At 31.2% G+C, this 14,109-nt stretch overlaps 2 protein-coding genes across 7 annotated transcripts; both read right to left on the bottom strand.

Moving 5' to 3' along the window:
- Nucleotides 1–969: 969 nt before the first annotated feature.
- LOC114420136 (TVP38/TMEM64 family membrane protein slr0305-like) lies at nt 970–7,014 on the bottom strand. 6 transcript variants are annotated; one of them, XM_028386006.1, is made up of 10 exons: nt 6,815–7,013; nt 6,175–6,236; nt 5,798–5,852; nt 5,215–5,313; nt 4,839–4,925; nt 3,975–4,091; nt 2,422–2,514; nt 2,204–2,234; nt 1,963–2,082; nt 970–1,326 (listed from the first exon to the last, which is right to left on the bottom strand). In XM_028386006.1, exons 1-9 carry the CDS (start codon nt 6,920–6,922, stop codon nt 1,964–1,966), a joined length of 771 nt encoding a protein of 256 aa, XP_028241807.1. In that variant the 5' UTR covers nt 6,923–7,013; the 3' UTR covers nt 970–1,326; nt 1,963. The 6 variants fall into 6 exon arrangements, with proteins under 6 accessions (XP_028241807.1, XP_028241805.1, XP_028241804.1 ...); XM_028386004.1 differs by having other exon boundaries at nt 1,926–2,082; nt 6,815–7,012; XM_028386003.1 differs by lacking the exon at nt 1,963–2,082 and having other exon boundaries at nt 6,815–7,012.
- Nucleotides 7,015–11,046: 4,032 nt separating this feature from the next.
- On the bottom strand, nt 11,047–13,454 carry LOC114420135. Its single transcript, XM_028386002.1, has one exon. The coding sequence runs from the start codon at nt 13,334–13,336 to the stop codon at nt 11,330–11,332; it is 2,007 nt and encodes a 668-aa protein (XP_028241803.1). The 5' UTR covers nt 13,337–13,454; the 3' UTR covers nt 11,047–11,329.
- Between the last annotated feature and the right edge of the window lie 655 nt (nt 13,455–14,109).

The raw sequence follows: 14,109 nt of genomic DNA, 5'->3' as shown, positions 1-14,109 counted from the left end.
GACTTCTAACTTCTTAATTGTTCCGTCTTTTAGTTTTCTTAGTCTCCAATTCGTGTACCTCTGACTACTTGACTACCCTACATTTGATCTATTTTCCTTATTGAGATTTCTATATGCCTTCTCTATACAAACGCAAACCACCCAAATCAAGATTCCCCACACATAAATGTATAGTTAAAAAAAATAATTAGAGAGGTTCAATATACATAAATCACAGTAAGATTTTTATTATTCTTTGCTTTATGAGATATAACTATTTTTGAGTAATCATATTAAAATATTTATCAACTTTACTAATCATTAATCTCCATCAACTAGAAAGTTGATATAATGAAATGAGATCATCTCTAATGTATATAATCAATAAGATTCATTGCTTATTCTCAAATAAAATCAGTTTGTCTTATGTAATACATCTCTTCAACCTCTACTTTTGCCTGTTTTATACATCTACTAACATTTTATATATGCAATATTTTAATTTAGTAAATATTAACTCAGCTATATCTCATGTGTCATGTATTAATCCTTATAAGGATAAGACCTTCCTACTTTCCCACTTTCCTTGTCTCATCAAAGGGAACAATTTTCTTTATTTAAATAGGATGACCTTATTTTACCATGGTAGATCACCATATAAAGGGGCATACCCTCATACATGAATATTCTGATCACCTTAATTGAATATTTACCTACTTAAGCATTGAAGTTTTTATAAGTATATCACTTCTTTGCCATCATAGAAATGTCCCAGTAATAGCAATATCAATAGGAGTGATTCATATCAAAGCAATGAAGAATATTGGTTCACCAAGCATCTGACCCATCGGTTTCCAAGTAAGAACACAATGCAATAGGATGAATTAGTAATGTTTGTGCATTCAAGATTGAAAGAGTATTAGACATTATCGCGCACCAACGCCAAGTCACAGTCCAGAGTAAAAAAGCAAAAACCATAGATAAAATTAGTAATGGTTCATATGATGAATTTTTCGGCCATTAAACATATTCAATAATCTCATCTTGATTGTATGATTAACCATTTATGTCACAAATTACATTTCTAAGGCCAAAACTGTACAAATCATAAATAAGCACCACTAGCAGCTACTGTTTCAAAAAAAAAAAAAAGCCTTTACACAGTAGAATTTAGATTGCCTTCATCCTGGTTTGTCTTATTTATGAGAGGCTGATTGAGATCTACTGAAGTTTCAGTGACAATCGGTAGCTCTGGTGAAGATGCAGTGTTATCCATATCTTCACATTCTGCCAAGGCTTTATCTAAAGCAGACTTCGCAACTTTAGTAACCCATATCATTAGAACCACTGCACATAGCCAAAAATAATATTTCAGCCGGGCTAATATAAGAAAATAATGGAGACTCTAGGTCTTAAACCACTTTTCCAAGCTCAACAATCTCAACTTCCATTATGGTCTATAATCAACTATAGATTCTCCAATCTAATAGTTATCACCACGTGAAACACATTACATCACACATTAATTCTAAATAACAGTAACATGCTGATGAAAGAACTAATCTATGTGAAAATCTTGATTCGTGACATAAATTACCACATTCCCAAATACAACAACGACCAGCCTTTTCCCACTACACCACATTCACATATATTGTTCAAAATCCAAAGAAATATATGCATAAACCAACTAAGGAATTGAGGACAATGACTATACATTTATGTAATATGAGATAAATGATGGTGTGCTATAAGAAAATTGGTTAATTTGATTGATAGCATTAAATTTGTCCTAAATTAGTATTTTTTCCAAAATTACCTGTGAACAAAACTAACAAACATTAACGAGTTATGTTTCTCTTATTATCACTTCATTTTAGAACTAACTTTAATTAAGGGCACTTTTGTGAAAAAATAGTTAATGCAGGGAAAATTTTAGACCGGACCTTATAATAAGGACCAAGCCACACTTTTAATTTGGACCTTATAATAACACCGGAGAGAGTACAAAATAGAGCCACTGGACAGAGTATGTAAGTCTTAAGACCTCAGCCACGCATCTACCGCCCAGCCATTGCAGCACTGAGCTGGTGGCATACAAAGCTACAAAACCTCGCATGCAAAGAAAAGGAGCAAGACATGAAGGAGAGAGAAAGAGAACAACTCATGGATAGAGTATACTAGTTTCATATTCTATATTATGTGGGGAAACTACATAACTTACCAGATATCACCAGGCCAGAAATGATCCAAGGCTGCATCCAAAAGAGAAATAAATATATGTTGCATATGAGATAAAGCTCACCTATTTAATCCAATCAAGAAGATCAAAAGATTGCACTCTCCAGGGTCTCTTAGATGTTCATCAGAAAAAAGATAAAGGCAAAGCTTAAAAATCCCTTTAAAGGCTCTTTAATATGAGTAAAAGATAGCATTTCTTACCAAATGAGTTTTTGAGAACTCGCCCCAACCACGAGTCACATCTGATAGATCCTTGAACGTGGTTCCAACATATACAAGTGCCAGTGTTATTGGCTGCAACAGTAACAATATTGAAGGTATTAAGACACTGCTGTTGCTGGAACGCCGTCTAGAGAGCTATAGGGTCAGTTTGATTTGTTAAAATTATGATACTGGACAGGACAAAAAACAAGTTATAAGGAAAAAAATTTATCTTATACATCGTTTGATTAGTAATGAACAAGTAAAATAATATAAAATTTATTAAAATATCTAATATTAATTATCTTAATACAATTGATATCAAATTTAACGAGTTTACCAAAATAAAATAAAAAAGAGAAAGATTAGAATAAAAAAATCTGGTGTTTTCTTTTTAAAATAATTACGGGGGTTAGTCACTATTTTTTCGGTTATTAAAGAGATATAAATGTGTCTTTTTAATACTTTGTATTTGGGACAAAAAATTATCCCATGATTTTCTAAGTAACAAAAATTAGAGATTTTGTCTTGTCATCATGTGCTTGATTTGTGTTGTCCTCTAATCTTTTTCAAATCAAAAGTGGAACAAAAATATTTGTTCTCTCCATTACCATAATTTTTAACAAATCAAAAGGATCCATAGTCACACATGTACCTTAATTTATGGTGCAAACTACAGTTTCAACAATAAATCCAAAAGAGAAACAGGTACATTGTGTGTTTAGTTAAACAAAACTTGTCACATCAATGATGGCATCATGAGTCTTGTAATATAACGGTTGTTTGACAAAGACAAGTTGAATTACATGATTCTATACCAAGATATATACTTCCCAAAACCTAATTTCAAAATCAAAACTGATGCGGATAGTGATATACTAACACTTTACAAACATCAAACTTACAGTTCCTTTTCTTAATTGCTTAATTTAATGTACTATCTTCCAAAGTAGTTAGCATATAAATCATAGGGTTGATTACTTGTTGAATGCATTTGTTGATCCAATATTAGCATAATTTCCTGTTAAATCAATTGATTTCAAATTTTCAATATCTGTGGTAGTCACTTCTGTGCACAGCATACTTTCAATGTGCCACTGCAAACAATTGAAAGGAACAACTTGGATAACTCCAAAGTTGTCATGTTTTTCCATTAATCATGTTAGATAGCATATTTAATACATGTTAAATATGGAAAAAGTTATCACTAGAAATCAAGAATGTAGTTACTACCATTTAGGGACTTGATTTATTTTTATGTATCTACGACTAATTTTGTTGTATCCTAATATGTGATTATAGATAAGATGCATGTGTGGACATACAACACACAACATTTAGATATATTTCTTCTATAAATCATATGCTTTTCTTAATCTTAATATTGAAAACCATTTAGAAAATCTTTTTTTTCTAATGCACTATAAAAATAAGTGACTACCACGAGTATATCCAATTAATTCTTAACAATTTTGAATTTTGTAATGCAAGAAAACAGAAATTCATATTTAAGAGTAACCGTACATATAATTGATCAGAGATGAAGAAGATACCATCATTCCTAACCAAGAAGCCAGTGTATATTCCCCTAATGGAACAGGAGTCACAGATAGGAGGTAATTCAAAATGTTAAATGGTACAAATGGAGCAAGCCGAAGGAGTATTGAAATCTGTAAAGATGGATAGAGAAATTAAAACAATCAGATATTTAGTTGAGAGAAACGAATAAAGGAACACAAAATCATGAAAATAGGACCAAGCAAAGCTCTAGAACAATAATAGCCTTCCAAAGCAATGATTAGTAATGGTCAAAAAATAAGTCATGTCTGAATGACAGACATATTATAAACACTTGAGGGTAGACAGAATGTCATATGACAAAGGTTGGTTCATGGTGCATCAGATGGATATTATTCTCCCTTTTTACTGACACAGTATGTGTGAAGGCCCCATGGGAAGGTGGGCAGGTGGAGCAAAGCAAATTATCCACTAGATGTGGGTCACTTCCACTAAAGAAGAGACATCCACACTACTGACGATTTCTGATTTGGTGTAACTTGCTAATAATGATCAACATAAAGATGGATTTCAATCTGAAAGTATATTTCTTGTTTGTGTTAACAGGCAATCAAACATATGCCTCACAATTTAAGTCATGTTAAAAGTATACATAATTTCATGACCCACTTGCTCTACCTTGAGCCAGATCAGAAACAAGAATTCCAAAAGAACATACAAGATAAAAACAACTGGAACCTCAGAAAATAAACATTAAAAGCACAACAAATTAAAAAAATATATATATTACTTAATGTTAGAGATGTAATAAAATAATTCATTTTCCTTCACCCAACAGTTTATGATATTTGGAGAGAGTTGGTCACTTGGTCCATGATAACTATTATTAGTCTACAAACCTTAAAGCCAGATCTCTGAATTGCAATTGTTACTAATCTAAACTGTGGATAATCCTTCAACCTAGAAACGACAAGTGATTTCCCAATCTGCATAAATAGAGAAATGTATGAATGTATAACCTCAGAAAACAAATGACTATATGATAATACAGAAACAAGTGGACCAAGAAGCAGCACAATTGGAAAGCTGAGAAAATTTCAAGAATAAGGCAAATGAAGAAATGGCAGCAGATAAAGAGCAAGTTGTACTTAAGAAAAACTTAAATTCATAATTTTTTCAATACTAGGGAGCTGAAAAGTGAATCAACCATGCTCTAACGCTTTATTTTTCTTTTTAAAAAAAAACTACTAATAATTGTGAAACTTGAAAACTTACTGTTCTACCAAGAAGAAATGATGCTACAGCACCAACAGTTGCACCGATAGAGTCAGCAATGAAGCCAATTGGAAGGCCATATAGATAACCACCACCAAGCTGAACAAGAAGTATCAGGTAAAGTGACTCAACAAATTATTTCTGCCTTTGCTTTATTTAGTTTACTTCTTCATCAGTTATATTGCAAAGGAGATGTAAAGTAATGAGTGAACTGTTTATAATGCACACATTTTATTATACACTAACATTATAAAAGAATCATTTAAGAAATGATGGAGGTATTTGAAACTTACATCAAACTATGGACACACAAATATATTTTTATAGTAAAAGAAAAATAGTATAATGCAACAATGTCACCTAGTTTGTAAAATTTTTAACAGGTAAATGATGACCCATGACAAATTCAATTTAAAAATTTGCATGTTCTTAAAGGTAAGAATCACAAATACCAAACAATTCTTTTAAAGAACAAATCTAAGCAACAATGCAGACAGGTCACCGGTGTTATACAGGTAGTTGAGAATTCCATTACTCTACAAGAAGTACAAATTGAAATATGTCAGGTATCAAAGATTCATACAGTAAGTACAGAGGCTGGAACAGCCAAGACAGTCAAAGGAATGTAAGCAGCTATCCTGAAAATCACCAAACCAAACATAAGTTCACAAATTCACGTATTCGAGTCAGTTGTTATCTTGATATTTTAATATGCCCATTTGTATATGTATGTATATATACAATATTCTTTTCCATGATACTATGATTAACATAAAACTTATCTTATCATGAATGAAAGCTCGTGACAAAATCCTGTAAAGATTACCATTAAAAATTACAGCCTAAACTAACGCAATTTACATGAATAGAAACAAGTATCACAATTATGAGATTTTAAAATGCAACAGGAGATGGTTACCAAGTTGAAATTTTAGTGGTCAAAATATAAAAGTGACTTACAGAGCAAGTGGACCCCATGGCCCTAAATTACGATCAATCCATTCCAATAAGTCCTTCAGAATCTATAGAGCAGAAAAAGGGGGTAAAAGATTCAAAATCTCCACGCAACCAGAATGGTTGGGAATGAAAATTCAAAAGTGGTGTTTGTAATGAAGAATACTATAGAAGTGGCATTGTGACTTAGATGCATGAACAAGGGAGAGGGGATTCCCATTATATTTAAAACAAGCTCGCTATCTCATACTAGATGCTATCTTCTATTCTTTTCCAGTAATTCACAATTTGAAACCAAAAAACAAAATTTTCATTTTCCAATGATGATCCTTTTCAAAAATTGAGCAAGGTGCTACTTATATTATCCGTTAGTTGAAATTCCAGTATGCAAATACAACTTGAAAATTTCCCTACCTCATGTGAGTAATGAGACAATCAATTAGCATCAAACCTCATTTCATGAAACAAGCCGCAGATAGAAAGTGATCAAAAGCGCGTGCCTAGAATATTAATCAATTGAACAAAAATGCTCCCACCCCATTTCAAGTTTCAACAAAATGAACTAAAAGAGCTAAATATTTTTTCTTATATATACAAAAACAAAGGAATAGATGAACCCAGAAGTGAAGTTGAATAAAGCAGGAACCTTGTCAACTGGGAGAGTTAAACAAGCAACAACAATTGCGGCAACGAGGAGAAGCAGAAGAGTGACGTTGAGAGCAGAGGTCCACGTGAAAGACATGGTCGTTCTCATTCGTTAATTCAAATGATAAAGGTTTAAGTTTAATGATCATGTGATTCATGTCATGTCGTGTCATTTGAATTTGATCTTATCTCTCACTTTGTTTGTTGTCTCAATGTCGTCTTTAATAAAAATCGGAAACCACTGAATACAGTATGGACTCTTGCTTCCCTCGGTAAGTTACTTACTGCACTTGATACATTACATCATATTTTCTTATTATTTTCGTGATAGTAATGTTTTGGATTATGATTATTCGTCAAAATCTTAAAAATTTAAATAAAGTAATTACAATTAAATAAAATGTTTTTAAACTAAAAGTAATTTCCCTGCCTTATATTTTAATATAATCATGGAAAAATCTAAAATGAAATAAGTGTGTTGACTATTTGGTATATTTATAAGAAAAATTAGTGAAATAGTAATGAAAATTAAACAATAATAAATATAGTCATATTTATTTAATTTTTATGTACCCAACAGATATCCTCCACATGAGATGATTATTTAATTTAAATAATGATATAAAGAGGTTTAATTTTGTTAAAATAAATTATATTATCAAAAATTGAAATTTGGGTTAATTCAAAAATGAAATTAAATTCAAGAAATGGTATAAAAAAAATAAACAAAAAATTAAAAATAAAAATAAAATTAAATGCTCAATGCAAGTGCAACTTAACAAGAATGAAAATGATCCGTAAAAGTTCTTTCATTTAAAACTGAAAACTCAAATCAATAAAAAAAATCCTAAGACAATTGCCACATAAGCTGTGACAACATCACCTTTTCTATTTTTTCATAAAACATTATTTCTTAAATTCATATAAATATAAAACTATAGTGCTTAAAATTATTACAATAAGTATATATTATGATTAAATCAATTAATTAAATCATTAAATATTATAAGAATTTTAATTTTATAAAATAAAAAATCATTTACCTAGTGATTAAAAATTTAAGTGATGAATAAAATATTATTGATATAAGTCTCACTAATTGTTACATCATCAACAAGTTTATTAAAAGAATAATTTTATTAGTCTAATGACTTTATATTACTTTTTTTGGTTTTATTAAAAAAATATCCAAATTAAATAACAATAGACAGGGATTTAAATACACATTTTAGCAATATTTTAAAATCAAATCTGACTTTAAACCAAAGACTCAAAGATTAAACTATGATTGAATCGGTATTATTATTATTATTATTATTATTATTATTATTATTATTATTATTATTATTATTATTATTATTATTAATTAAGGCATAAAACAGTATTAAAAGTAAATATTATTTTATGCATTATTTTATAGTTTCTTAACACCTAAAGTACACATAAAAGTCTAAGTAGAATAAATCATATTATCTATGTTTTTTTTACAGCTCATAATATCTAAGTTTAAATCTTAATAAAATACAATAATATGCACCAATAGTAACAAGTTTATATTTAGAATAAAGAGAAAAAGATGAATTAATATTTTTTTTAAGCATGTTATTAGTACGAAATATCTGTCAGCTTTACTTATAATTAATCTTCATCAAAAAGATAAATTAATATAAAAAAGTTCTAAGAAATCAAGATATTAAAATTTGTAAATAAACGTAAGTGACAAAATTATGTTTTATAAGAAAATAATAATAATTTGTAAAATAATGCATAACTATTTATAATTCTTATTAAATATTTGTTTTATTTATCATAAAAAAATATTAAACATTAAAAATAGTTTTTTTAAAATACCGATTCAAAGTTCAAATCAGTTTTCTTTATAGATTTGTTAACCGTTTCCACCAATTTTTTTACTAGTATGACTAAATGGCTGGAATCAATTACATTATAAATGATCAATTAAGTTTCTTGAAATAAATTAATCAGAAGCATGAATACTTGAGATGCAAAATTGATTGTCAATGCTACACAATCGACTATCTAGTAAGTATATGGTGGTGGGCATCTAAAAGAACCACAACAATCGATTCTTATGGGAAACAATTGATTTGTCATACTTTTTTGTTGTTGTTGATTTCTCATACTTGTTCGGTAGTTGTTCCAATGCAAAAATGGACTACAATAAAACTTTTCGTATAGACAATGAATTATCAATGTTGGAATGATGTAATTAGTGCAAAATTTATTTCCCATTATAAACAATCAATTATTATAGAAGAACACGTCATGGAATGATGAAAAATTGATTGTTAGAGCATTTTAATTGTATTGTATAAGCAATCCAATTTTTGTCCCCTCAATCTTAAACAGCTTAATTAATTTTTTCTTCAATAGGTATTTTTATTAATAAGTTGCTTAACTTACAAATATTATATTTAATACAAAGTTAAATAACTTATAAGCAATAATTCTTTATATAAATAATTCTTTTCAATTTCAAGCAACTTAAAATTTCATGTGACACATTAAAATAATAATTTTTTTAATCAATTTCCATTCTCTTAGTGCCTATAATAAAATTATGATAGAAACATGAATTTTAGAGTGAAAAAAAAAAACAATTTTCCAGAATTCACAAAGGATTATCTATGTAGAAAAAATCAGTGCAAAAACCGATGATCAGAGGCAAAATATTTACACGTGCGTGGAGCACGTTGGAGAAGCAAATCAAGCCAGCAAACAAGAGAAGACCGAGACTTATTTTGGTAGTAAAATTAATGATATCCACTCTCAACACATTTTTATGTTATTTGCACCTATCCAGCGTGGAAGTTTTTTAAATAGAACCCACCACTTTTTAATTTTTCTACTACCTAATTCACTTTAACCAAAGAACTTCTATTTTAAAATACCTCTTTTGTTTGTTTTCTCTCACCTTAATTTTTATTCTATTTCTCTTTTACCAAATATTGCGGTAATTCTGGCTATTAAGGGTCTAAAACAACTCTGAAACACCCTGCCAAGATAAATAAACAAAGCTCGCTTTTGGTCTTTTTAAGTTTGCACAATCTTATGGTTCATTTTTTCCCCGCGAGAGTTGCATGCATCTTCGTTGCAACTATGTCTGATTAAAGGAAACTACAAGAATTTTGGTCCCTACTTGGATGTTTGCCTCTTACACAACCACACAAAAAATAAAGGAAAAAAGTAGTACTAGAAACACAAAGAAGATGGATCATATATAGGGATCAATTATTGAAGCAGAACCATAAAAAATTAATGGACTTATGGCAGTGTTAACAGAACGTTGGATTGAAACGAGAACTAATTATTAAATCAACTTATTTAATTTTAAAAACCAATCTTTCAGAGAATCAGTATAAAATTGGTTTAATTAGTCTAAAAATAGATAAACCAGTCAAAAATCGATTTAAATTAGTTTGTTTGGGAATTTTTATTTATTGACGGAAGGAAATGTTTTTTTTAATCAAAATACTGTTATAATTATTGATATAATTTTAATTGAATATTACAATGATAGTTAATTATTTTTATTTAATTTTTAATTTTAGTTGTTATTATATATTATTTTGTTATTGAATTTAAGTATTTTGACATATTTAATTTAGTTTCATGTTTAATTTTAAATAGTCATGAGTTATGGTTAAGAAATCTATAAGTAAAATTTAATTTTTAATATTATAATGTTATAAATATTATAATATTAATTGTTTTATTTAATACATTATAAATATTATTTAATTATTACTGATTGAACCGTAATTAGAGTATTAAACCTTAAATTACTATCCTCGACTCGTTCAATTGTAAAAACCTCAACTAATAGTAGCAGAATATGAGAAAGCCAGAAATAGGTGGACCACGTACAGGGATAAATAATAAAACATAAATAATTAATGGACTAATGGTTGGTGAAGTTGAGCAATCCATGTTCCACGGCAGACATGCCAGAAGTAAAAGCCGAAAAGGAAAAGAGGTGCATGTGTTAGACATACTATATTATTACTCAGTATTAACAAGTTTGGTAGAAGTTTGTTGAATATTTAATTGTAACCCTCCACTGTCAACAAGAAAGGCACAATTGCACAAAATCTACCATTCCACCTAAGTAACTAACTCACCACAAGCCTTTATAGATGGCTACAAGTCAAATAGTAATTATTAGTACGGCTTATAGATTTTGAACCCATGGATGATACTGGAACCAGGAAGAGAGATTCAAACAAAGAATAGCCTTTGAATAATACTATTGATCATGGATAGTAAAATGTGTTTTGAGGAGTTAAATCCCCTGCTAATCTACAAGTGGAACAATCTTATCATGTATGCATAACTCACACTAACAAAAAATATATGAGCAAGAAAGAATGACAAACCTAACTATATAGAAACAGCCAGAGTCCAAGCATTGTGGACACTACCTCAATAGTCTTCAACCAAGCAAAAGGTGCGCATTATTCTATATTGGGTGTGCATACAACACTTGCTTTGAATGCTATCTTGCACATAGCGCATTGAGAAGAACATGAGCTAACATAAGGTCCACGAAATATTGATGTCCAATTTGGCCATCTCTCCACTTCATCTTTGCTGGAGCTCTTCCATAGTGAACTCCATCATTACACCGGTTATCAAAATGCCATGGAAATGTCATATCAAAGTTATCAATCACACCAGAAACAACTCCTGATTGCTTCAATTTCTCCAACAACACACCATTGAACACCTCCATCTTGTTAGGATTGAATGCTAGTGACCTTGCATATCCACCAGTTGCAACTGTATTCCGGAAAAACACTCTTGGCCATGCCAACCCCCTTTGCTTCACTGTCTTCATAACATCTCCCCAAAAGGATGCTGCATAGTCTGCTCCAACAGAGAATGCTCTTATGTTGCGCCAGTGGACGCCATCGTGCAAGCCAGAGTTCATGATCACAGTGTCAGGAATTGTGTCTTCTGAGAAGTACTTCTTTAGCAAATCTTGAAACCCTTCATCTCTCAGAGAATCCAACCCCAGATAGTTTTGTGTTTCATTCCAATGCCCATTGAAGATGCTTGTAATCCTAACTGTTTGAGAAGGGTCTCTTGGGTTGGAAAAGTTCATGTCAAATCTTCTGGGGACAGAAGGTATTTCAGGCAAGTCTAAAACAAAGTTGAGCAAATTCCTTATTGTGTCAACATGGTTTGAATCACCCCAGAAGAAAATCCATCTGTTCTTCAAGCAATTCCAAGCAGACTCAGCTGAATACAACTTGAATGAGCAATGAGTTGAATACACCCAACCATTACTCTCCAAAATTCCCAAGGAACCATCGCACCAAGGTGCTTGGCAAGGAAAATCCGGTGCTAGGCACCGGTACCTACCATCATTTCCTATAGTGCAGTCATCATTCTTGCCATGCCTTGTCCACCTTCCAATCCACACATCCCTGTCAAAATCAGAAGCCTTGCAACCCTGCAGTTCTGGTAGCCGAACACTGCTTTTGTAGAATCTGATTGCAACACTTCGCAGCATTTGGTCATAAGAAAACCTCCATGGGGTAAACTTCAAACCTTCAAAGTGTCTATAGAGCAGGATTATAGTGAGATTGTAAACCCCATCAAAATCTGGGTGAACCTGCAATGAAATTAAGTAAGAACCATTGCTGAAATCTTTCACCAAAGGCCTAGATTTCCATGAGTCCCCTGAAAGATCAGTCTCAAAGTAGTCCCCACCTACACAAAGAGGCTTCCCTGAATCATCCAGTGCTTGAAAACCAAATTCATGCACATCTCCAGCTGATAGCTCAATCACTTCCCCACCATCCAACCCAGGAATTGCAATCTCCACAGCCTTGGAATCTTTACAAGGCTCACCTCCACGAGCTGACCATCTAGCTATGAGATTTGAAGTCAAGTTGGGTTCTAACTCACTTGAAACCCAACTTGCATGCCCCTTAACTAGAAGGGGCTTTTTGCCATACACAGTGAAGTTCACAGGACTATATGGAGAGACAAAAGTTAAATTAGGAGTATGAGACTTTACAGCAAGATAATCTTGTTGATACCTCCAGGCTTGAATGATGTTCTTGACTGTGCACCCATCAATGCTCCAAACCACAACCATTCCAACCATAACCAAAGCAGTGAGCAACCCAACACGCCAATGAAGCATTGGAATGGACCATAGAGCCCATTGGGGCGAAATCACAACTTTCTCTGGCATGGCATCACAAAACGCCACCACCCCAGAACAGCCACCAACAAATCCACCCTCCAATACCGCAAAAGTTGCTATCTTTCGACGACAACACACCAAAACACAAAGAGTGTCTTCCAAGCACAAGTGTCGATTTTCCCGAGGAAACAAAACTTGATGAGTGAAAGAAAGGGAAAAACAAATCGCGGGATACTCACAAGTTACTAGGTGTGTTTCCAATTTCGATGTAGTGTGAGAGAGAGATAATAGTGTTGCGGTAATGGGTCGGTATGAGTTCGAGACGAAAGGGAAGGCTTTTAACATGAAAGTAAGAAACTCAGCAGATTTCAGACATGTATGTCCAAAGACGATATCAACCTCAAAGTTTATTTATGAAGTTTACTCTCTTCTTTTCTTTTTTTATTTTTCTAAACTTTGATTTGCTTGGTTACTGGTTACATACAGTTGTGGATTTTTTTTCTTCTTTTCCCTGTTTGTAATCAAAGTTGTCTTTTGCTTTATTATTATTCTTAATTACTCCGATCACTACAGTGTGGATGTGGTTTTCAAGGTGGTTTTGGTCTTAAACTCATGCGGTCATGGAATTAGATTTAACATAAAAAATTAAATTGGTGCAAATTTAACATTAAATGCACAATCTTAAGAGAGGATTTACTGTCCTTTCTCGTTTCATTAATAGTGCCGCCGTAATATAAAGATTTCATTTAAAAGTACTTAGTATTATTAAAACTACATTGTGATTTCAATGTATTTTTAACGTGAATTTTAATATAAAAAAATTATTTTAAATTCATTATCTGGGAGGAGGATCTTATAATTCACGTTAAAATATAAGATTAGTCATTAAAAATTGGTTAACAAGCATTATTTTAAGATCTTATAATTTTATATATTTTCCATAATTTTTAGTATTTTGTTAAAATAAGCATTAGTCTTTAAACAACAAAATACTAATTGTTATCTTGATTTTCCTTAAAATAAATAATTCACAATTTTAAGTACTATTTTAAACACTAATCCTCTCGAACTCACACACTTATACTAGTAAGCATTAAACACATATCCAACATTAAACT

The sequence above is a fragment of the Glycine soja genome, chromosome 7, assembly GCF_004193775.1.
Source record: "Glycine soja cultivar W05 chromosome 7, ASM419377v2, whole genome shotgun sequence".
NCBI classification, from domain to species: Eukaryota; Viridiplantae; Streptophyta; class Magnoliopsida; order Fabales; family Fabaceae; genus Glycine; species Glycine soja.
Note: the sequence above shows the minus strand (reverse complement) of the source record. Positions and strands in the feature narration are given on the sequence as shown.